Source organism: Martes martes (assembly GCF_963455335.1).
Source record: "Martes martes genome assembly, chromosome: 9".
In the NCBI taxonomy this organism is placed as follows: Eukaryota; Metazoa; Chordata; class Mammalia; order Carnivora; family Mustelidae; genus Martes; species Martes martes.
The window spans coordinates 72,637,208-72,662,259 of NC_137896.1; the positions used below are offsets into that span (position 1 = coordinate 72,637,208).

Genomic DNA, 25,052 nt, shown 5'->3' on the forward strand with positions numbered 1-25,052 from the left:
TAAATGAAGTCATCATAACAGAATTTAATTTTTTTTTTTTTTTTTTAAAGATTTTATTTATTTATTTCACAGACAGATCACAAGTAGGCAGAGAGGCAGGCAGAGAGAGAAGGGAGGAAGCAGGCTCCCCACCGAGCAGAGAGCCCGATGCGGGGCTCGATCCCAGGACGCTGGGATCATGACCTGAGCCGAAGGCAGCGGCTTTAACCCACTGAGCCACCCAGGCGCCCCACAGAATTTAATTTTTAAAAGACTATTATTTGAGAGAGCGAGCGAGCGTGCGCGCGCGCGCGCGCAAGAACGGGGGTGGAGCGGGGAGGCAGTAGGGGCAGAGGGAGAAACAGGCTCCCAGCTGAGCAGGGAGGCCCATGCGGGGATGCGGGGCTGCAGCCTAGGACCCTGAGATCGTGACCTGAGCTGAAGGCAGAGCTTAACGGTCGGAGGCACCCAGACGCCCACAGCAGTTCATCTTTTTAAATAAGAGAATTGTTTGGTACCAACAAGTACCAAAGAATTTGACTTAGGTGTAGAACATCTCCCCCCAGTATCCTGTGCTTTGATCAAGAAAAAACAAGAGAACTAGGTAATTTATGAAGTAGACATTCAACCCATGTTTGACTATGCTATTAGAATTCTGTGTAGAAAAAACTTAACTGAAAATTTCTGTAAATTCCCACATAATATTCCACTCCCCAACCACTTGCAGTGAAGCGGTTCTAATCTATGTTGTCAGTTATAATGAACTCTGCCCCTGGAAATAAGCAATTGAAAGGGAAGACCCACTAGTATTTAGAGAATTCTAACCTAAATTCTATCCCTCTCCATACGGATTAACTACTGAATAACTGCCGGCTGATTTCCAGGCATCTGGCCACGTTACAGGAGATTACAGTAGGTTTGGTCTGGAAGATGGCCATCAGAGTTACACCTAGAGAATTTATATGGGGGGGAAAAGCAAAATAAAACCCAAGCTGTAAAAGAGTCTAGAGAAGAGGAAATCGGGAACTAGTTAGTACCATCAGCAAGTCTAAAGCTACTAGAATTGTCTACAAAGTGTACCAGCCAAAAGTGCCAAAATGCAACACAGGCTTAGTAGTAAAAAAAAAAAAAAAAAAGAAAGAAAGAAAAAAGGAAAATCTGCAAAGGAACAAGCAAGGCTGACTATAACTGTTAAAATATGAATGGGCTGAGGTACCTGGGTGGCTCAGTTGGTTAAGAATTGGATTCTTGATGTTGGACTCCTGTCATGATCCCTGGGGTGGTGAGATCCAGTGGGGCTCTGCAGTCGGTGGGGTGTCTGCTTGGGATTCTTTCTCTTCCCCTCCCCACACCTGCACTCTCTCAAATCTAAAAAAAAGGGGGGTGCTATCAATTTTCAGGGAAGCAAGCATTCTAATACTATCATTGGCAATGCAAATTCATACGTGTGCACGTGGAGGAAAACAACGTTATCAGAGCAATTACAATATCTAGATTCTTGACCTAAAATTTTCCTCACAATGTATCCTGAGGAAATAATTGAAGAAAAATGTTTTAAGCATAAAGTTATGAAAATATTTTTTAAAAAGATTTTATTTACTTGAGAGAGGGCGAGAGAGAGCAAGCAGAGGGAGAGGGAGAAGCACACCCCTCTATGAGCAGAGCGCCCCACTTGGGGGTTGATCCCAGGACCCTGAGATCCTGAGCTGAGCTGAAGGCAGATGCTTAGCTGACTGAGCACCCCAGTGCCTCGAAGTTATGAAAATATTCATTGCAATGTAATCTGTAGTAAACTGAAAAAACCCTAATGTTCAACGAGGAAACGCTGAACACAATTATATTAACAAGGCAATGGTCTTTGTGCACAAAAATAACTATGAAGACTATGTAGAAAAAGTTGATTTTTCAGTAAAGCAAAATTCCTCTGGCTACACTACTAATCACAACTGGCCTACAATCCAAAGGGCTTGGCAATGCCGTGTATCAGGAGTATTTGAAAACAGGTTTCTCATACTACTAATTTTTTTCACAAAACTTTCATTCACATTAAGAAACTAGGTGGGTAAATTTTCTTCCTAAATATTGAGATATAATTTGCAAAGTCTGTTTTTAAAAAATTTTTTTTTAAGATTTTATTTATTCATTTGACAGAGATCACAAGTAGGCAGAGAAGCAGGCAGAGAGAGAGGAGGCAGCAGGCTCCCCGCCAAGCAGAGAGCCAGACACAGGGCTTGATCCCAGGACCCTGAGATCATGACCTGAGCTGGAGGCAGAGGCCTTAACCCACTGAGCCACCCAGGTGCCCCGCAGTCTGTTTTTAAAAGGATCCACTCAGAAACTAGATTAGCCGTGACAACCTCAAAGATATACTTTCCCCTTCCCTGACCTAGAAACCTACTTGACTCTTCTTCCATGCCCGAAGGGCACTGACTTCTCAACTTTGGCCTGCTTTCCCCATCCTTAACACTGTTCCTGCTGCTGTTCTCCATTCTTTTAATGCAACATACATTTAAGAACTACCTTAGACAATAGTAGCCACCCACCCCTTTTCTTTTCCGCATCCCTTTAAGTCTTGAGGCCACTGGTAGAAAATTTAGGGAAATAAGTCATTCACAGGATGACCAGATCGGGGGATCAAGGTAATAAGCAACATCTACACCCGATGTCAGAATCACATGGGGCAAATGTTAGAACCTCAAGATTAAAGAATCCTGTTTCTAGATCTACAGCGGGCCTTAAGAACCTTCACCAGAGGTTTTCAATTCTGATGCACAGCTGAAACATATGGAGCTTTTTATTTATTATTTACTTATTTATTTAAAAGATTTTATTTGACAGGGAGAGACGCAGTGAGAGAGGGAACACTAGCAGGGGGATTGGGAGAGGGAGAAGCAGGCTTCCTGTGGAGCAGGGAGATGGATGCGGAGCTCCATCCCAGAACCCCGGGATCATGACCTGAGCTGAAGGCAGACACTTTAATGACTGAGCCACCTGGGCGCCCCTATATGTAGCTTTTAAAAGACACTGACGCTTGGGGCATGTGGATAGCTCAGTGGGTTGGGCTTTGGGACTCTGGATTTCAGCTCAGGTCATAATCTCAGGGTTCCGGGACTGAGACCGGTGTGGAACCCTGGAACCCAGCAAGGGGGCTCCGCACTCAGCAGGGAGTCTTCTTGGGATTCTCTTCTCACTCTGCCCCTCCCCCACCTCACACAAGCATGCGCTCAAAAGAAAATCTTTTTAAAAAGATACCTACATCTGGGGTCACCTGGGTGGTTCAGTTGGTTGGGCATCTGCCTTTGGCTTGGGTCATGATCCTGGAGTCCTGGGACTGAGTCCTGCATTAGGCTCTCTGCTCAGTGGGGGGCCTGCTCTCTTTCTCTCATAAATACACTCTTTTCATTCATTTTTTTTAAAAGATTTTATTTATTTATTTGACAGAGAGAGAGATCACAAGCAGACAGAGTCAGACAGAGAGAGGGGAAAGCAGGCTCCCCGCTGAGCAGAGAACCCGACATGGGGCTCCATCCCAGGACCCTGAGATCATGACCCGAGCCGAAGGCAGAGGCTTAACCCACTGAGCCACCCAGGTGCCCCTCTCTCATAAATACAGTCTTTAAACAACAACAACAAAAAAGACTGACACCTGAGCCCCACCCAGCGAAATTCTGAGCCCAAGATGTCACAGCAGGTGCCCAGTATCTTTTATTTTTTAAAGTTCCCACTTGGGGCTCCCTGCTCAGCAGGAGCCTGTTTCTCCCTCTGCCTGTGCTAATAAATAAATAAAATACTTAAAAATAAATAAATAAATAAAGTTCCTACTTGAGGAACTTGCTAAGGCATAGTTCAATATAGCTTATTTTAGAAAAATCTGTGGTTAATATATAATGTAAAGCCTCACAACTTAAACTGTGGTCTCAGGGCCAGGCATCAATATCATGAACTACCAGCATGAATTTAAATTCACATGTTAACAAAGTCCCCACGTGATTCTTAGGCACATCAATTTGAGAATCAGTGATCAAGACCAGTGCTATCCAACAGAACTTTCCGTAATAAAAGCATTCGTCTGTGCTACTCAGTAAGGTAAACCACTACCGTAAGTAGCTGATGAGCACTTGAAATGTGGCTACTGAGGCTGAGGAAATGAGATTTTAATTTATATGTAAATAGTAAATAGTAGCTACTGGCTACTGTACTGGACAGGTCTGATCTAGGTAATTTGGTTTGGTTGGAGGGCATGCATATATGGATCCAGGTCTATGGATGCAAAAGGAAGGCATGAGAGTCACTGCCTGCAGAACTGTCTTCTCTTCTTAATGAAGACAAAAGCCAGGTGTTAAAAACAATCCATTTATTGGGTTTTAAACTAGTTACACAATTGAAATAATCAGTTTGGCACTACTCTATACAGGGATTACGCCTGTGTACGCTGACAATTCAATACTGTACCAGGACCTCTGCTGTGCTTAGGTCTGTATGGAGTCATTCAGCAAGTAGATACTAAAAAATATACTGTAGTGTTCCTTTAAGGAAGACTGTACAGGGTGTGTTGCAAGATGACATTCACTAGCTTGTGAATTACTTTAACCTAGAAGATACCTTGCATTCTATAAAGTTGTCATAGGCAAACATGTGGTGTTTGCATTTAGGGATGCACACAAAATGTTACATAAAAATCCAGACATTCTAAGGATAAAAGAACTCAAACAAAACCCCCACACCTCAGCTTTTGTAACATGAAAAGATAGGGAAAATAATTTAAAAACACAAAAAATGGCATTCAATTGGTACAAAAGCCAAAAAAGTCACTATAATAAAGAGCTACATGTGAATCTTTACAAATTAATTACACAATGCTGCTGTGTAAAAGGTTGCATCTGTACAAAGTCTTGCCAGTGCTATCTCTACAGTTTATACAGTCTTTTACATCTATATAACATTAATTAATAAACAAGTCAATTAAATATAAAGACTTATTAGTCTCTCAACGATTCTGCAGGCAAAAAAAATAGAAAAAAAGAAAAAAGAACAAAAAAAGAAAAAAACTTACAGAATTTCCACAAACACAGCAGTCTTCCATTAGGTGAAATATAACAGTTTTCAAAGAGGGTTGATCAAACAGTATATGTAACGAATACAGGTAAAAATCAACCAGTCAGGGTTTTTATTGTTGTTGTTATTTATTTTCAAAATCACACATTGTATACACACACAACAATCAATCAAAAATTTATTCACCAAACCCCCAGTTTTTCAGCAACTGCTCTTTCTAATCAGCACCAAAAACTCCAGTCTGTAGGAAGCACGTGGACACAGCCTTCACTTCTGTGTCTTGGTGGAGCACTCCATCAGGTCCTTGGTTACATTCGAGACTCGCCCTCTTTTCCTTCCCTCTTCATGGCTCTCCAGACCCAAGGCTCTCAAAGGCTTCGATTTATGGCTCACAGCCCTACTACCATCTACACCCAACAGCCATTTGGAAAAAACTCAAAATAATTTGAGATGAATGAAATGACGGGACCTGTGTTACAGATAGGTATTTTCCATTACAAGTGAACTGTTTCTTAATGAGTTCCTAGACTCTGTTTGGTCTTGGATGCCATGATCATATTGGGTAATTATTTCTAGTCTGAGACATTGTGGCTTTATCAGATGCCTCAAAGAAAAAGTGATCAATACTCTGGAGACACTTCCAGACAAGTTAGGTAATCAAATGGCAGCTGAGAACCTGTGGAACGGAGACTAATGAGACCAAACACAGAAGCCACCAAAATGATGAGAGCTCAGCGGAGGCAGAGTTTTAAAACCTGCAGAGAGCCGCCACAGATGGCACCTGAGGATCTGGAATTTTTGATGAAAAGAGCTTGAAGTGAGGACTACTCATCTGTATCAGGGAGGGAAAAAAGTCTCCGTTAGACAAAAGGACATGCAACTCTAAAGCTCAGTAAGTGAAATTTCCTTTCCTCTTCTTCACCTAGTGGAAAGGTTTCTGGGTTCTCTTTAGCTCAGGATGGAAAAGAAACACTCAAGAATCCAGATGAAATGTTCTCACAACTGTATACAACCTAAGGTCCTTAGGGCAACTAAAATGCCCAGGCCCCACACCGGAGGCAAAGAAGAGTAAGATTTCTTTTAATTAACCACTCCCAGGCTAATAAGCACTCTCATTTATAAAGGTCCAAAAGCAGTCACATCAATTCTCTGCTTAATTCCTGAAGCAGAGAAACAGGGAAAAATTCTTTGGGAACTTATTTGCACTGGCCATAGCAAAAATCACATTAACATTTTTTAAAAATCATCTAAATAAGGACATCTAAATGTTAGCAAAAAGAAAAAACTTATGAACACCCACTTCTCAGTCATCAAACCAAAGATATCTATCTGCCTGAGGATGTCAGACTTCTTTAAACTCAGCATTTTGCCAACTTACCCTTCTATGCATAATAGCACGGGGACACAAGGAGATCGGTGAGAACAAGCAGCTGGTCATCTGTGAATTGCTGTTTGTGTTCCTGCCAGTTGTCATGGTGCGTCCTTCGGAAATTGGATAAGGTCTTTTTTACAGTCATCTGTAGGGTAGGCAACCCACATACATTTTATTTTAACCTCTGCAAGATTAAGATTATATTTAGGATAATCTGAGCTATGTAAAAATCTCTCTAGACTCAGATCTCACACTTCACCGGGTGCTGCAAAACCAACAAGCCAACTGCAACTTCGCAAAGCCACCGAGCTCACTTTAAAATGACTGGCTGCACTTTAGGACAAGCTCCTGGTATTTGCACCGCGTTATTAAACCAGTTTCAAGGGGCGCCTGGGTGGCTCAGTGGGTTAAAGCCTCTGCCTTTGGCTTGGGTCATGGTCCCAGGACCCTGGGATCGAGCTCCGCATTGGGCTCTCTGCTCGGCGGGGAGCCTGCTTCCTCCTCTCTCTCTCTCTGCCTGCCTCTCTGCCTACTTGTGATCTCTATCTGTCATATAAAATAAAATAAAATAAAATAAAATAAAATAAAATAAAATCTTAAAAAAAAAGTTTCAATACACAGCCATGTCTATTTCCCAAGTGAGAAGGACAAAGCCATTGGTCTTTGCAGTCGTTTAGACACAGCTGTTCTCTAATACCATCACAATTTCCTATTTAGTATTAGCTCCCAGTTAGATACTTCCTATATATAAAATATTAGTAAAATAAAAGTATAAAAATTAACTATCCTGACAACACTGACAATATTTTACTTCCACTGGGCTGGGAGAGACAGAAGCTTTATTAATTTTCTTGCTACCAAAAGATCTCAAATATACATGAAAGCAAGGCCTCCACAAGATCTTACTAATCACTGTTGAGTAGGCTTAGCCCTGGCCGACATACTAGTAGCAGCAGCTTTCTCAAAAACATCACTGATATAATATGTGTGCAAAGAAATTAACAAGGAAGAATTTTACCTCAATTGGCTGCGGATCATTCAGGTGTGCACTGAGATTCATAAGGAGCTGGGGCATCCAGGTGGGAACATCGTAGGGACTAGAAAGAACACATGCACCAAGTCCTAGCACCCCAGCATGACGTTTGACCAACTCTGAAAACAAAAACAAAAACAAAAAAACCCCACCAATATATATGCAAATATTTACAGGACTCTATTGCACATGTCACAGTGGAATAAAGTTAGTTTTCGATGAAGCTGTTGTTGATATGTGAATTTCTGCATTTAAAATGCATCTGTGTGTACATACACCAAAGGACATGATTTTCAGGCTGAACTAAAGACATCCTATAGCTGTCCTTCAATGACAGTGGAATTACATCTAAGTCAGAAATGCGACACACATTTGTTAGGACTTACACAATAATAGTTTCAATCAATTCATTTCATATGCAAAAGTGCAATCCCTGATATTAAAACAATCAATTAAAATCAGATCCCACTTTTCTGGATAGATCCACAGAATGGATAGATTCATGAGGTAAACATACTGTATATGAGGAATGTCTGTGTTTCTCAGAGCTGCAGTGTCTGTATTCTACAGAGTCTCCTTTCTTTCTTTCTTTTTTTTTTTTAAGATCTATTCTTTCTCTAGTGATAGAAGTTACTGCTTTCAAATTCTCCTGTTTTTCATTAAAGTTTTATGTGTGTATTATATGTGTATACATGAAATATGTTGCCTAGGGAACTGAAGTTAATAAAAAAGGAATACAAAACAGAATTGTAAATAATGCCATTTGGGATAACAAAGGTCTAAAAATAAAACTATTTTGGTACTTAATTATTAAATTATTTAAAAACTGTTCTCAAGCAAAGCAACTAGAACATTCATTGTATTAGGTCATTATATGACTTAACTAAAACCCTTTTATAATCAGCACTGAAGAGCTTCACATTCCAAGCACTTCCTGCAAATCCAGTAAGCTTCCTATTAAAGAGTATTCTATATATTTTCCATTCTTCCTGTGACTATAGGTAGCAGTGGCAAGGTCAAATGGCTCTTTGCAACTGTTTATTATTATTTTTTTAAAGACTTTATTTATTAATGAGAGAGAGCAGGAGCAGATGAGAGGATTAGAGGTAGAGGATAGAGGGAGAGGGAGAAGCAGACTCCCCACTGAGCAGGGAGTCCGACGCCAGGCTTAATCCTAGGGCCCCTGGATCATGACCTGAGCTGACTGCAGACACTTAACCAACTGAGCCACCCAGATGGCCCTACTTATTTATTTATTTTTAAGATTTTATTTATTTATTTGACAGACAAAGATCACAAGTAGGCAGAGCAGCAGGCAGAGAGAGAGGAGGAAGCAGGCTCCCTGTCAAGGAGAGAGCCCGACGCGGGGCTCGATCCCAGGACCCCAGGACCATGACCTGAGCCAAAGGCAGAGGCTTTAACCCACTGAGCTACCCAGGTGCCCCTATTTTTTAAAAAAGATTTTATTACTTTATTTTTAAGTAATCTATGTACCCAACATGGGGCTTGAACTTACAACCTTGAGATCAAGAGTTGTATTCTCCACTAACCGAGTCAGCAAGGCGCCTCACATTTAAATGTCTCTTTAAATATGACATAGTAGGGTGCCTGGGTGGCTCAGCTGGTTAAGTCACTGCCTTCGGCTCAGGTCATGATCCCAGAGTCCCGGGGTCGAGTCCCACATCAGGCTCCCAGCTCTGCAGGAAGCCTGCTTCTCCCTCTGACCTCCTCTCTCATGTTCTTTCTCACTCACTCTCTCAAATAAATAAATAAAATCTTAAAAAAAAAAAAGTGACATAGTAATCAGGTCCAATTCTCCTGTTCATCTTCTTGCTTAATTAGAGCAGAAGCTCCTGAGAGGACTTCTCTCACCCTCTCTCCAAATGCCCAAGTAGTGAACAGTACCTCCTCCAAATAAAAGCAAACCTTGTTTTGTTTTCTTAGTATTTTCCTTGTACATTTACACCTAAGCTATAAAATCTAAAAACAAGTATTTTACACTCTCCAAAATAACTCATTCTACACCCTTCTTTATATAAAGTGATTTCATGTGGGCAGGCAGACCTGATTCATTTCACAGGTGTATGCCGCAGCGCACAGGTTCCTCTGTGCCTCTCAGTTTTCGCTCTTCTCTTCCAGGTCTGGCCTGCTGTAGGCAAAGCTTATTGAAAGCAGTGACAACTATTCCTAGGACCTAGCAAAGACCCAGGTACATACAAGTATTCAATAAATATTTGTTGAGTAAGCCTGGTTAATTCCCAAAAGGACGTGCGTACTTTATACCAGCACTGTTACCTGCAGAAGGAATTGTATCTCCTACGGAACCAGGGTCTCGCTTTCTTTTCTTCGGTAGTTTCGTTTTGCAAAGTTGCTCAAAATGAATCTGCATAGGGCTGTCCATGGTAAGGAAGTTACACTGTAATAGACCGCTTAAGGTGGTAGCAGCCATTTCTCGAACCTGTAGAGATAATCACTTCTTAATTTAGAGCGGAGATGCTAACCCTCAGGGGAATACTGGAGGCTGGGAGGGTGGTGGGAACGGGCTAGGGGACTCTCCCGGACTTCTATATGCAAACTGTGAATGCTCTCATGCTGGTTCTTCGGGAGGTTTCATCAGATTCTCAACAGGTCTGTGACCTCAAAATGGATGAAAGCCACTGTATTAGGGCTGCACCAAGTAAATGCTTAACTATTTCATACAAAATTAAATTTCTCCATAAATTATTTTCCCACTGACCGGCAGCTGTCCTTCTCAGGGCTGGAACTGTAAGTGCAGTGCCAGAGCCCAGCATTAAAATGAATTTTTCCTGGACTCCACACCTCTTATAACTGCTGCTGTTGTTTTCGTTGGGAACACAAATACAGAACAGTCAATCTGTATAACTGGCATATGTTGTAGAGATTTATATCCAGTTTACTTCTTAGGAATTTCCCAGGCTGCTGTCAGACTACAAACACAGTTTACCAAAGTACCAAATGCAGAGTGGAACACAGTCCATTTCAAAATGGAATGGGAACTCAAGTTTTGGGAAAACAAAAAGACCCCAATAAAATGTTGTCATCTTATAGACATCACAAAATTCCTGCTAACCTTTCATAAAGATAGGCAATAATAATTTGGGGGGAAAAAACTCCGCCTAAATTGCTGTTTATTGCTTCAAAAGGTTTTTTCTTAAATGTTTTGACAGTTTTGGGGGTACTTAACATTTTCATTATACTATTAAATGAATTACATTATAAATTGTTTTACTACATCATACTTGGTAGCATTATTTCCTTTCATACCACGATTCTTTCTTATAGTTAACTACTGATTAGAATGCTTTCATCTTCTCACTACCATGCTAAAAATATTCTTAATTTATATATATATTTTTTCCCATATTGCAATATATTTTTTAAGAACAGATTCTAAGAATTGGGATTACTAAATTTTAATGTATGAATAACTTCACTGTTAACTTTGTGGCTATCAGTTGCTTTTCAAGAGCCAGTGCTAATAGACTATGACACAAGACTAAGTGCAGTACTCGCTACATACCTTGCCAACTCTGTTATCATCATTATACATTTTAAGTAGGCTCTACGCCCAATGTGGGGCTTGAATTCATGGCCCTGAGACTGAGTCACATGCTCTGCTGAGTCAGCCAGGCACCCCTAAACATTTTCCCTTAAATCTAACAGTTTTCTTTAAACATTTCTCATTTAGATTATTACAAAATGTTTCAGTATTATGAGTAGCTCTTGCTAATTATTACTGATACACAGTATTCTATTTTAAAAATACGACAGAGTTGCCTGGCTGGCTCAAATGGTAGAACATGGTACTCCTGATCTTAGGGTTGTGAGTCTGAGCCCTACGTTGGGTACAGAGATTACCTAAAAAAATAAAAAATAAAAAAAGTCTTAAAAAAAATGATAGCTTTAATGGATGTCATAGTTTTACTTATAGTAAGAGTTATGCTTAAGCCTACTACATGGAATATAAATATAATTCGTGATAAAATTCTACAACAAGGTCCAGCAAACAATAAATGCAATTTAATGTCACTGCTGTAATATGTAAAATTAGGAAACACTGATTTTCAAGATTTTCACCTCTTCATTTCTATTCCTTTAGTTATTAAAAAATACAAGTTAAAAAAATTACAGATAGCTGTAAATATTGTAAGCCTTTTGAAGCTGTTATAACCAACTGTGTGTGAGTACCTAAGGGGCTAGCAATATCTACTCCCAGAACACAAGAAAGCTGGATTCCAAAATGAATAGGCTCATTAGGGAGCTGGAAAAATTTCCATTCTCAGTTTCCTATGGATGTAATCTATTTTCCGTGCTCTCAAATAGAATATATAATTACTGGGAGTGCTCCACTACATAGAAAACCCATACAATTAAAGTACAAATTTCACAAAAACTTCAATTACGTTTTCTTTACCTAAGGCCAATTTCAAAAGTTGTAACTTATTCCTTATTTATTATAACACACTTTTCTTATATTATACTATATTGACTAAGAGATTTATCTTTTTGTACAAAATATCAATGTAACCTCACCACAAAGTTGCCTTTAATTTCTCTACCAAGGAAAATAAAAAGCGGCAAAAATTCTAACTTAACTGGATAATATCATCTGTGGGTAGACTTTTATTCAGAGAGCACAAGTGTGTATAAGAGTGGAGGGGGTGGGGCAGAGGGCGAGGGAGAGAGAGAATCTCAAGCAGGCTCCACACCCAGCTCAGAGCCTGATGTGAGGCTCAATCTCACAAGCCCGAGATTATAACCTGAGATGAAATCAAAAGTCAGATGCTTGACCAAATGAGTGACAGAGGTGCCCCTAGATTTTTATTCTCTTAAAACTGAAACTGCCAACATGCCCATTCCTATTAGTCCTTTAGAAATTGGTATGGTAAGTAAAATATTATCACCTGCAATTTCACATATAAGAAAACTTTGGTTCACAAACATTACCTGCCCAACTGCAAAGAGACACCAGAACAAGAACATGCCCAGTGTTTGTTTCATTTGTAGGACAGGAAATCACCATTAGGGTATCAAAATGAATAACACAGGTTAATGTTAAAATTAAAGTTACTTTTAATAATCTATGCTTTAAAAAACTCATCAACGCATAAATACTTTTTAAAGGGGGGGGGAACACGATGCTTTCTCTAAATTAAATTTTGATTTGCTAGGTCGTAAATTTTACCTCTAGTTGTTCATCCTCCAAAAGACTTATAACCAGCCACCTGATGTCTTTAACTGCATCTTCATTGTTTAGGAAAATAAAGAGGTTATAAAATACCATGGTCTGGAGGTAGGTCAGCACTGTATATCTAGCATGCCAAGAACTGCTTCTTGCTGTCTGTGAATGAGAAGAAGTAGAAACACTGGGAAGAGTGCTGCCGAGAGCAGGAGGTGACAGACAGGAATGACACACAAATCCTATCATCTTCTCTGACACCTCTACTTCACAGGCATAGTTAGAGCAAGCTAGTGTTACAGTTCCTTCTAAATAGAAGGTTGCACGAACAAGTTCAGGTACAGTTAGTTCTTCAGAATGGTTGAAAATAAAGGGTAAGGAACAGACAGACAAAAGTCAACTTCAGAGAAAATTATAATTCATACTCTGATTCCTCTAAGAGTTGCACATTATTTCCTTTTACTTCATAGCAGGTAGCGTAGCAGACTGAAAGCAATGACTGAGAGTTGCTAAATTCCATCACAGAAAAAACAAACAAACTGGGTTGTTAAAACACTTTTTTCAGTGATAATTCAACTTAAAAATCTGAAGACCATGGGAACAGGTCCATTTTTTATGTAACACATGTATGACCTGGGTAAAGGCTAAGCATATGGTATACTAAAAATGCAGCCAGAAAATATATAATCACTTAGGTCTTTTTTCCTTCTTTCTTTTTAAAACTAGAGATTGGGAAACAGAAGTGAATAAAATAAAGGGGAAATGGTTAAAGGGAACGACTACGACTACCCCTCTTCGCTCATAAGCACTTTGCACCCAAGATGCTTCAATAATTAGCTCTTTGTGTATTTAGGGAATTTGGTGGGGGTTGAATGATCTCCCCAAGCTCACAGAAGTTGGTGGCAGAGGCAGGTACAGAATCTAGGTCTGTTTCTTTGGTCAACAGACATCTTTTCTCAGACTAAAAGAAAAGTCAAAATGAAAAATAAATTTCCGGTACTGTGTGCACTACAGCTGACTTTGTGAAATTCTTAGAAAGGACAACCAAATTCTAGCCAAAACACAAAAATATCTGTTAGACACTCTTACTTGTTTTAGCACCTGAAGTACCAAAGGCACTTGATGAGGGTAAAGCAAGCCCTGAGACATTAGCGATAAACATAACTTTGCATCTCTTTTCAGTTCGTCATAGCTATTGTCATTTTCCACTGGGGCAATCTAGAGAACAATAAAACAAATCAAACACATAATTGAAACAACGGCCAGTAAGTACAAAGGCATCCTTACATAAAATAAATCACATTTTTACTTTTAACAACTTCTATGGGAATTTTCAGATATGTACAAAACTAGGGAAAGGACAAGGAGTCCCCATGAATCAATCACCACTTCTCCCAGCAAAATCCTCCCATTTCTTGCCCCCCATGTTTCCCCATCCCCTAATTAAATTATTTGAAGCAAATCCCAGACACATTTCACCCATGATTATCTTATTATGTATCTCTAAAAGATAAAGCCTCTTACTTTAAAAACCTGGAATGACATCAGCCATAAAAATTCATTGCAGTTAAAATATAAAATATACAGTAGTGTTCAAATTTTCCCCATTATTTTGTAAACTGGTTGTTTGAAATCTGGTTGAATGTGATGATCTCACACTGCATTTGGTTCATGTGGCTCTTAAGTGTAAAAGGTTCTGTGAAAGATGTATTTAAAAAAAATCTCTAAATTCTCCCTACCCTCTTTTTAAATTCCTTGCCCTTTTTAAAAAAAAAGGAGAGGGGGAGGGCCTGGCTACTTGGTTTTGTAGTGTCCTCTACAGTGGCCTTCCTTCTCTGACTGCATCCCTGTGGTGGCATTCATTGGCTCCAGTATGTCCTGTAAATTAGCATTAGATCTAGAGCCTCGATTTTTTTGAAGTCTAATTCTTTGAGCACAGCGTAAGTGGTGTGTACTTCCTTCATTTATGGTCAGTTTTCTCTTTCTGTGATGAAGCATTACAAAAAAAGGTTTGCAAAACGGTGACACTCATTTCTTGTTCATTATTACATGGAACAGTTCATACAGAAAAGCCTTCTATTCCTCAGAGGGTTTCCTTCCTCTGACAGTGGTTTCCTTCCTATCCTCCAAAAGTAACAACGAATTTTTAAATCAATGGTCATTATGAGCTAATAAATTTGAACAAACTTAATGGTTTTAGTCTTACTGGTGCTCGAAATGGCTCCTGATTTCTTTAATATAACTGTTGCATTCTTGGTTTCTGGTAGAGCAATATGAATTAGGTTTACCCTGTACATTTCTTGGTCCTAACCTGAAATCAACTTTTACTCCATGGAGCCCTGGTTCTTCTAGCAGGAAATGATACCTTTTTAGAAACCGTCATCTGGGCACTACGAGCACTGATCACTATTAAGTTGATTACTGGTTATGGGTTTTTTGTGGCCAGAGCTAGGAAATAAGCCTATTTTTAAAAAAGATTTTATTTATTTATTTGATAGAGAGAGATCACAAGTAGGCAGAGAGGCAGGGAGAGAGAGAGAGGGGGAGGCAGGCTCCCTGCTAAGCAGAGAGCCCGATGCGGGGCTCAATCCCAGGACCCCGGGATCATGACCCAAGCCGAAGGCAGAGGCTTTAACCCACTGAGCCACCCAGGCGCCCCTAAGCCTATTTTCTAAAGAAAAGCAGATCATGAGATCATACTGGTATTTTCAAATTTAGGATTACTGAGGTTTTACTAAACAGCTAGATTTTTAAAAAAGATTTAGAGAGAACACACATGTATGCACAAGTAGGGGTAAAGGCAGAGGGGCAGACTCTTCAAGCAGACTCCCAAGACGAATTCGGAGCCCGACACTGGCGATCCTACAACCCCACCAGCCATTACCCGAGCTGAAATCAAGCGGATCAACTGACTGAGCCACCCAGGCACCCCAAAACCTGGATTTTTATATCCTGTCACTCATGCTAAAAATTTTGGTTCCTAATGTTAAAAAAGGAATAGGGCCAAAATGAAGTCACTTGCCTCCAACACTGCAAATTAAGACTTAACTGTAGTTTCAGTCATTATGGTTCTGAAAGAATGTGACTTCCAACCAGTTAATTAGGAATTAACTGATTAGTAATAGTAAAGTATACCACATGGCAGACTCCTGCCTTGTCTGAAATAATCTTTTGTTTGGCCTTTCTTGTCCCAACCCATTTCTGCCTTTAAAGACCTTCCATTTTGGGAGGCACCTGGGTGGCTCAATCAGTTAAGTGTCTGCCTCTGGCTCAGGTTGTGATCCCAGGGTTCTGGGATTAAGCCCTGTATTGGGCTCCCTGCTCAGTGGGGCAGTCTGCTTCTCCTTCTCCCTCTGCCCCTCCTCACCCTGCTCATGCTCTCCCCCCACCCCCACTATATATTATATACACCTTCCATTTGGTATAGATCCCTGGAGTCCTTTCCATTTTTTACATGGTACTGCCTGATTCATGAATCACTGAACAAAGCCAGTAAGATCTTCGAATTTACTCTGATGAATTTTGTTTTTTTAACACTACTAACAATTATCATTTATTTGCTCTTTATTATTATATAATAGACATGATAGCTTTATTCCAATATTACGGGATGCAGTCCCCATAGGCATGTGTGATTTTCTGTTTTTAAAGTCAGTGCTTCGTATATTTATCCTTACAACCAGAAACATAGTAAGGTGAAGTTCATTTGTTTCATTTTGCTTTTTTTTTAAAGGCAGAGGTGCCTGGCTGGTTTAGTTGGTGGAGCACGCCATTCTTGATCTCAGGATCATGAGTTTGAGCCCAACACTGACTGGGTGTAAAGTTTATAAATATTTTAAAAAGCGGGGTGGGAGGGGAGTCTTCATTTAATTTTGTTTTATGATCATAAAAAGTATTTTTTAGGGCTCTAAAGACAAACTGGTAAAATAAAGTACGCTCAGCCTTCTTTGTCCCCAGCCCTTAATAAGTAAGTGTCCTCTAAAACAGTCTATTTTTTTTTAACTTTTTAAAATATTTTATTTATTTGACAGAGAGAGAGAGATCACAAGTTGGCAGAGAAACAGGCAGAGAGGGCAGGGGAAGCAGGCTCCCCGCTGAGCAGAGAGCCCGATGCGGGGCTCGATCCCAGGACCCCAAGACCACAACCCGAGCCAAAGGCAGAGGCTCAACCCACTGAGCCACCCAGGCACCCCTCCTCTAAAACAGTCTAAATATATTTTCTTGTTTCTTTTTAAAGTATAGTTTTAATATGGGGGTCCCTGGGTGGCTCAGTGGGTTAAGCATCCAACTTTTGATTTCAGCTCAGGTTGATCTCAGGGTTGTGAATTCAAGCCCTGTGTTGGACTCCATGCTGGGAACAGAGGCTACTGAAAAACAAGCAACAGTGCCCCCGCTCCCAACCAAAGTTATAGTTTTAATATGGAAAGAAATTATTTTTATCTAAAACACTAAGGATTGTATCAATGGAGGTTAAATATTCAAAGCTTAGTATTACCAAATTTCTTTGCATACCCATAACCAATGGGCACTTAACTTTGCGTTTACTTTGTTTTTTTTTTTTTTTTTAAACCATGCCTTTACTTTAACTACCCCTGTTTACCAAACATTAGCCAGACTCCTCTGAGCCCTCTTTTCATCCGGACCTACTGAGTCCAGTTTTATCAAGAATCCTGACATCTGAGAGAATCTCTCACCTCTGTATCTGATCCAATTTCTCACCTCCACTTTTCGTACGTGATCAACATGGAATGCTTTTGGAAGAGTCCTGTCAAGTCAGTTTATCAAGAATCCCCTATACTTGATGTCTCTCCTATTAGTCATTCTCTTCACACTAACACCTCCCCACCGTTCCGCTCATTGGCTAAATATCCCCAACTGTCTTTGCTGTATTCACTCTTGACACCTATCCAATAGTTCCAAACGAAGTCTTCCTCACAACTGACATGTGTGAGAATAATTTTTTCTTTAGCAACTAAACCTCCAAGCTCAATATACTAATTCACTGTGATAATCTGTCCAAGTTTGATGGAAATAATATCTCTTAGCAGACTTTATTGAAACAAGTATATGAGATTTCATCTCAAATCAAGGGAGAAAAAAATACTTCTTAACATCACTTAAAGAAAATTATAAAAATGGAACTCCTTTATAACACAAGAGAAAACTTGCAAAATACAGATAGCTGGCAAAAAAATACAAATAGCCAATGTATAAGGAGACATCCTCACTAAAGAGATACAATAATTTTGTTTTATATTTTTATTTACTTATTTATCTATCATAAGGAAGCGCCAAGCCCAGTGTAGGGTTTGAATTTACATCTCTGAGATTAAGGGTTGCATGCTCTACTGAGTGAGCCAGCTAAGCATCCCAAGAAGTATAATAATCTTTAAAAAAAATTTTATTTAACCATCAAAGATTTAAGAAATGTCAGGGTTAATGGGAAAGAGATAACATAAGACAGACTCTTTGGAGTGCAGTTCCAAGCAGGTCTTTTACATGGTAATTTTATATACAGTATTTGCCCTACAAATATATGCATATTTGCAAAAGACTATTAGTTTTTAACAGCCAAAAACTGGGAATAACCAGTGACTACCCATAGAAAATGGACTGAATAAATGATAATACAATGCAGTCATTAAAGAGGGAGAGGCAGTTATGTGAGAAGATGGTCATTATCAGACTCTAAAAAAAAAAATCAGGGGTGCCTGGGTTGCTCAGTGGGTTAAGCCTCTGCTTTTGGCTCAGGTCATGATCTCAGGGTCCTGGGATCGAGCCCCGCATCGGGCTCTCTGTTCAGCAGGAAGCCTGCTTCCCCTTCTCTCTCTGCCTGCCTCTCTGCCTACTTGTGATCTCTGTCAAATAAACAAATGAATAATCTTTAAAAAAAATCAATTTGTAGAATGAAACATTTCTGTATTTTTTATACAATCCGACATCTACACTAATGCAGCATATGGCACAGATGCGCTCACAAAGATATAAAAAAAGACACACACCAAAGAAATTGAAGATAAAAATTATTACAAATACTGAACAGTCCAAATCTCCAGGCAATGTACATGGAATTGTTTTGTCATTTAATTCACCCATAATAAAAATGTGGTGATTCAGAGTTTGGTTAGTTGAACTCTAGTATAAAAATAGAAGATATTCGGGGCAGCTGGGTGGCTCAGTGGGTTAAAGCCTCTGCCTTCCGCTCAGGTCATGATCCCAGGGTGCTGGGATCGAGCCCTGAATCGGGCTCTCTGCTCAGCAGGGAGCCTGCTTCCCCATCTCTCTCTGCCTGCCTCTCTGCCTACTTGTGATCTCTGTCATATAATAAATGAAATCTTAAAAAAAAAAAGAAAAGAAAAGAAGATTTTCATTTGCTGGCAGGCCTACCATTACCACCAGGAAAATTTAAGGTGACTCACTCACCTGTTGAATCAGCAGTCTTTCTTTCTACCATTCATGAAAAAAAAGTGTTTTATGAATGAAATTAGGGCATAATGTTCTCATGTTAAGAGGTTAAAATGTTGTACTAAGCAGCAAAATCCTGAAATCCAATAGGTAAACTTCACTGTAAGGAACAGCGTGTTCCAAAGCAGCAAATTAACCATTATTAATTACTAGCACAGGACAACAATTTGTTTGGGCTAGACTACTTTAATGTGCCAAGAAAATCAAAATCTCTTAGATATTTTTAAGTTTTTATTGATTTGGTTAAGTAATCTCTACACCCCATAACCCTGAGATCAAGAGTTGCACACTCTTCTGACTGAGCCAGCCCGGTGCCCCAAAATCTTGAGAGATATTTTACTTTGCAGTGATTTTATCTATTAACAACATTACTGTTTGTGGAATGAAAACCTTTTCTGTTACAAAGCAAAGCTTCTAAGTTTGGAAAAGTACTTTCATTAGTTCATCTCAAGGAATAACATCGGTATTTCTTGATCAGCAATTACTCTGTAGTCTAGTTTATCTGAATCTTACCAACTCACTTAAACTTTTTAATTTTCAACTTTTAATATTTTCTCAAAGGCATTATTTTTCTTCCCAGATACAACCTTCTTTTTTTTTTTTTAAGATTTTATTTATTTATTTGACAGAGATCACAAGTAGGCAGAGAGGCAGGTTGGCGGGGAGCAGGCTCCCTGCTGAGCAAAGAGCCCGATGTGGGGCTTGATCGCAGGACCCTGGGATCATGACCTGAGCTGAAGGCAGAGGCTTTAACCCACTGAGCCACCCAGGTGCCCCCCAGATACAACTTTTAAAAGAACACATGTGTACACTGTCATAATGTTCCAACTACCACAGTAGTTATAGAAAAATTAAGATTCAGACAACCTTAAAGTTTGGGAATGTTCAACTGGCATTATGGGGGTAGATTACACTCTCTTCATAAAAAGACAAGCTGTAATCCATCTATATGACATTCTTGAAATGACAATTATAGAGATGGAGAATAATCAGTGGTTGCCAGAGGATAGTGGTGCTGAGGGAGAGGAGGAAGGTTGACTGTCATGGGGTAACACAAAGTAATTTTGGTGATAACGGGAGTACTTCTGTATCATGATTGTGTTGGTGGTTGTAGGAATCTGTGTGATAGAATGACACAGAATTATACACATGTTGTACTGATTTTAATTTTCTGGTTTTGAAAATGTAACTACTAGAGAAAAATAAGTGAAGGGTACATGAGACTGCTCTGTAGTACCTTGCAACTCCTGTGAAGCCTTACTAATTCAAAATAAAAAGTTTGGGGAAAAAAGTCTATGCCAACAAAATCTAGAGGCTTTCTGGACGCCTGGGTGGCTCAGTTGGTTGAGCCGCTGCCTTCGGCTCAGGTCATGATCCCAGGGTCCTGGGATCAAGTCCCACATCGGGCTCCTTGCTCAGCAGGGAGCCTGCTTCTCTCGCTGCCTCTGCCTGCCTCTCTGCCTGCTTGTGTGTACTCTCTCTCTGACAAATAAATAAATAAAATCTTTAAAAAAAAAAAAAATCTAGAGGCTTTCTTCAGGTACTGCCTATTCTTACCTTTTACTTTCTGGCCATACTACAGGGGAGACTGACATACAGTGATTTGGGTTTTCCTTAAGACCTAAAGTAATAGGGGTGTTTTAATGTCTGTCTGTAGCATTTCCTTGCCAATATCCATCCCTCTTGCTGAAAACAGACATTTTGATTAACTTTTGGAAAATCATTCTTTTCTGTCATTCTGGTGGGTCCGTCAACCGAGGGATCATATTGCTGAGCCAAAGTGTATTTCTGGACATCTGAAATCTTGAAGAGAGAAATGCAAGGAGACGGCACCTGCTGAAGCTGTTTAGCTTCTGTTATCTGTGTCCCTAGGCAGTGAACTGCATAGATACTTCTACATAATCTAATTAATTTCCTCCTTCCACTGTTGCAGACATTTAGTTTTTAGTGCTTGCAATTAAATATCCTTAACTAATACTGTGATATAAAAGAAGGAGATCTTAGTCTTTCTTTTGCTTTGTTTTCACATAATTTATTAATTTTGGTACATTACAGTTAAGATTTAACTGACATTAAACTGTGTTAACCTGTACAAAATGCTGCTCTGTGTTAATCTGTACAAAAACTTAGTTAGCAAAAGAACACTCTACAGGGTTTTCCTCTCCTCTAACATATTTTTTTAAGATGTCATTTATTTATTTGACAGTGAGAGAGGGTACAGAAGCAGGAGGAATGGGAGAGGGAGAAGCAGGCTTCCCGCTGAGCAGGGAGTCTGATGCAGGGCTCGATCCCACATGACCTGAGCCAAAGGCAGATGCTTAATGACCAAGCCACCCAGGTGTCCCTGCTTCCTCTAATTATTAAGAAAAGTAGTTTTTCTGCAGAAATCCTATCAATGGTATGTAATTCTGTACCAGTTGTAACAACATCTGCAAGTTTTTCTCTGAGTCTGACATATACAAACTACTATTCTACAGTAGTGACTTCTGATGAGCACTCAGGGAAGTTTGAAACTTAGGATACAACACGTCCTTTCTTCCTCCTCCCTGATCATTGGCATCTGAACTCTTTACTATTCCAAATTAAAATGCAGTTAAAAAGACTAGTAACAAAAGTAATATGCAATAATTATATATAAATATTTTACACCGTGCTATCTGCTTTACAGACATTATCTCACTTCATCCTTGCAAAAACTTGGTGAGGGTCTCTTCGACTAGAAAAGGCAAATTAACTGCAACTTTCACTTTGATATAGATGTCAAGGTGGGTTTTTTTTTTTTTTAAAGATTTTATTTATGTATTTGACAGACAGAAATCACAAGTAGGCAGAGAGGCAGGCAGAGAGAGAGAGATGGGAAGCAGGCTCCCTGCTGGGCAGAGACCCCCCCGATTCGGGGCTCGATCCCAGGACCCTGGGATCATGACCTGAGCTGAAGGCAGAGGCTTTAGCCCACTGAGCCACCCAGGTGCCCCCCCCTTTTTTTAAATTGATATAAAACTGCTTTTTATGTGATGGGATATAATAACTTCATTTAGAATTTCTGAAGCACCTCAAGTGTCCGAAACAGATTTCTGATCTCATCTCCAACTATTTCTGAGTGCGTTCTACAGTTTAATAAGCAACAACTTGCTTTTAGACTCCTTTCTTTATTCTTACTCTACACAGCTGACTGCCTGGAAAGTAACGTTCATCTGTGCTATGCTGTCTTTGTACCCCACACTCCATTCACCATGATGGCCTAAAGCAGATTCTCAACCTCATTATCTGTAGATACAGGTGAAATGTTAGGCCTGTCAGAAGCAATTCACACAATACAGCTTTCTAATGATTAAAGTTTTTATAAATTTTATGTGGATTCAAAACCTCCTTCTATCAACCTCACTCTCACATATCTGCTTTCTGTTGTTTTTTTTTTTTTTAAGATTTTATTTACTTATTTGACAGAGATCACAAGTAGGCAGACAGGCAGGCAGAGAGAGAGAGAAGGAAGCAGACTCCGTGCTGAGCAGAGAGCCCGATGCGGGGCTCGATCCCAGGACCCTGAGATCATGACCTGAGCCGAAGGCAGAGGCTTAACCCATTGAGCCACCCAGGTGTCCCTGATTTTTTTTTTTAAAGATTTTATTTTGGGACGCCTGGGTGTCTCAGTTGGTTGGGCGGCTGCTTTTGGCTCAGGTCATGATCCCAGGGTTCTGGGATGGAGTCCCACATTGGGCTCCTTGCTCGGAGGGGAGCCTGCTTCTCCCTCTGCCTCTGCCTGCCACTCTGTCCGCCTGTGCTCACTCGCTCTCCCTCTCACAAATAAATAAATAAAATCTTTAACAAAAAAAATAAAAGATTTTATTTTTAGGTAATCTCTATTTCACTCAAAAGAAAAGAAAAAATTAGGGGCGCCTGGCTGGCTTAGTCAAAAGGGTGTGTGACTCTTGATCTCGGGGGCGTGAGCATGAGTGGAAGAAGGGGATAAAACTCCAACTATACCAACACTCATTTCATATTACCCATTTATGGACATATGAGATCATGTTCTGTATCCACTTGCATATGTGGCAGTGGAAAAGTTTAAAGCACCACTGCCCTAAAGACAAACCCTATCTACACCAAGGACCTACAAGTAACAAGGATCTCTATACACTAATAACTACTGTCTGCTCTTATATCCTGAAAGATCCCAGAGGTACTCATGGGTATCAGGCCCTACATAGTATTCCTAAAAGTATTTTAGTGGTGGATCCTTTGAATATTACCAGTAATCTTTTTTTTTTTTTTTTAAATTTTATTTGAGAGAGAGCGCACGCGTGCGAGCACCGGCAGGGTGAGAAGTGGACACCCTTCCCCCCCAGGGGATCACGACCTGAGCCAAAGGTAAACACTTAACGACTGACCCACCCAGGTGCCCACTAGAGTTATCTTTTTGAGATTTCTTGAAGACATAGTATACTGTGGCAAATCCAAAGTTTAGCAGATGATTTGCTGAGATACAGTACCAAGGGTGTTCCTTCCAAAATGATATCTGCACCGAACAGTAACTCTCAAGCAGCGGTGATATTTGTGCCAACCCTTCCAAATGTGCCATAAGACCAGACTGTTTTGCTAACCACAGCACGACTGCAAGCTAGAATGGCGGCAACCAATATACTGATCTGTGACCTTAGTTTCATCAGCTTCATCACCTGCCTAGATGAGTAATTAGACCCACGTAGGCTACACCTTCCATCAAATCAAATCAGACTTCAGTGTCTTTGCAGAACTGACAGAAACAAGCTACTTCTGCAGGTGTTTGTTAAAAGCAGTTACAGTCCCATTTGACACCATAAATACAAATATTGTATGTATAAATACAATACAGCTTTAGATTTCATATATACTGAATAAAACAAATCAGAAATAGCTATATTAAAAAAATGTCACTATGGCTTTATTTTTTTAGCTGTCAATATTTTCCTTAACTATACTTGGAAACTGGTTATCAGTATAACAATGCTTTGTCTGTAAACTTTTCATGTATCTGTTAAGATACTAGCCTTACCTAATACTGAAAAGATTATTTCAACAAATATTAAATTGCTATCACTTCATGATCCTCCTATGACTATTCTCCTTAGCGAACCAACCAAGTCACACAGAGTCTGAAAAACTATCCACTATCAGATGATAAATATAAATTCCCTGTGAAGGTCAGAAGGGGATGCACTTTTTTTCTTTCCAGGTTTGTATTTAAATTCCAGTTAGTTTGGGTGCCCGGGTGGCTCAGTCAGTAGTGTCTGGCCCCCTGCTCCACAGGAAACCTGCTTCTCCTTCTCCTACTTGCCCTGCTTGTGTTCCCTCTCTTGCAGTCTTTCTGTCAAATAAATGAATAAAATCTTAAAACAAATAAGTAAATTCCAGTTAGTTAACACAGGGAAATGCATTCTTAATTTCAGCCATAAACTTACCTTAAAAAACAATGGTAGAAGCTGAAGTTGCTCTGTGACCGCTGTAGAGAAGGATCTTCCTGCACTAGCCATCAGCCATTTCAATACTATTTGAAAATAAACAGGTGGAATCAGTCTTGCTATACAGTTAGAGCACAAAATACAGTAATACTATAGTGCTAGTGTCAGAAAGCCATTATGATAGCTCTGCTAACTAACTCTTCAATGTTAAGAAAGAGATCATGATGTTACTTCATAAATTTGACACTAACAGCATTATGACAGGAACCATAATAAAGGGCATCAACCAACTAGGGTACTGAAGTCACTCAAAAAATGAATCAACAAATTAACAGCCTACTAAATATCAATACCAACTATGAATTAACCTACAATAATCCTAATGTAGCAAAAATGATAACTAAGTTAAGCTGTTTATACTTAGAATGCTTGAAAAAATTTTAAATTTCTAACAGAACACCCCCAATAATCAAAACAATTTTGAAAACGAACAAAGTTGGGGGACTCACA

The 25,052-nt window shown here is 39.7% G+C and overlaps 1 protein-coding gene across 1 annotated transcript in view; it reads right to left on the reverse strand.

The window, feature by feature from the left end:
• Nucleotides 1-4,314: 4,314 nt before the first annotated feature.
• PSME4 (proteasome activator subunit 4) overlaps nucleotides 4,315-25,052 on the reverse strand; it is a gene marked incomplete at its 5' end in the record, with an annotated part of 112,963 nt that continues 92,225 nt past the window's right edge. The window contains 7 exons of the mRNA XM_080812619.1: nucleotides 4,315-5,866; nucleotides 6,413-6,551; nucleotides 7,425-7,558; nucleotides 9,735-9,897; nucleotides 12,646-12,801; nucleotides 13,729-13,857; nucleotides 24,543-24,628. Coding sequence (XP_080668745.1) covers nucleotides 6,417-6,551; nucleotides 7,425-7,558; nucleotides 9,735-9,897; nucleotides 12,646-12,801; nucleotides 13,729-13,857; nucleotides 24,543-24,628 — 803 coding nt within the window. The 3' untranslated portion in view covers nucleotides 4,315-5,866; nucleotides 6,413-6,416. The remainder of the gene's footprint in view (nucleotides 5,867-6,412; nucleotides 6,552-7,424; nucleotides 7,559-9,734; nucleotides 9,898-12,645; nucleotides 12,802-13,728; nucleotides 13,858-24,542; nucleotides 24,629-25,052) is intronic.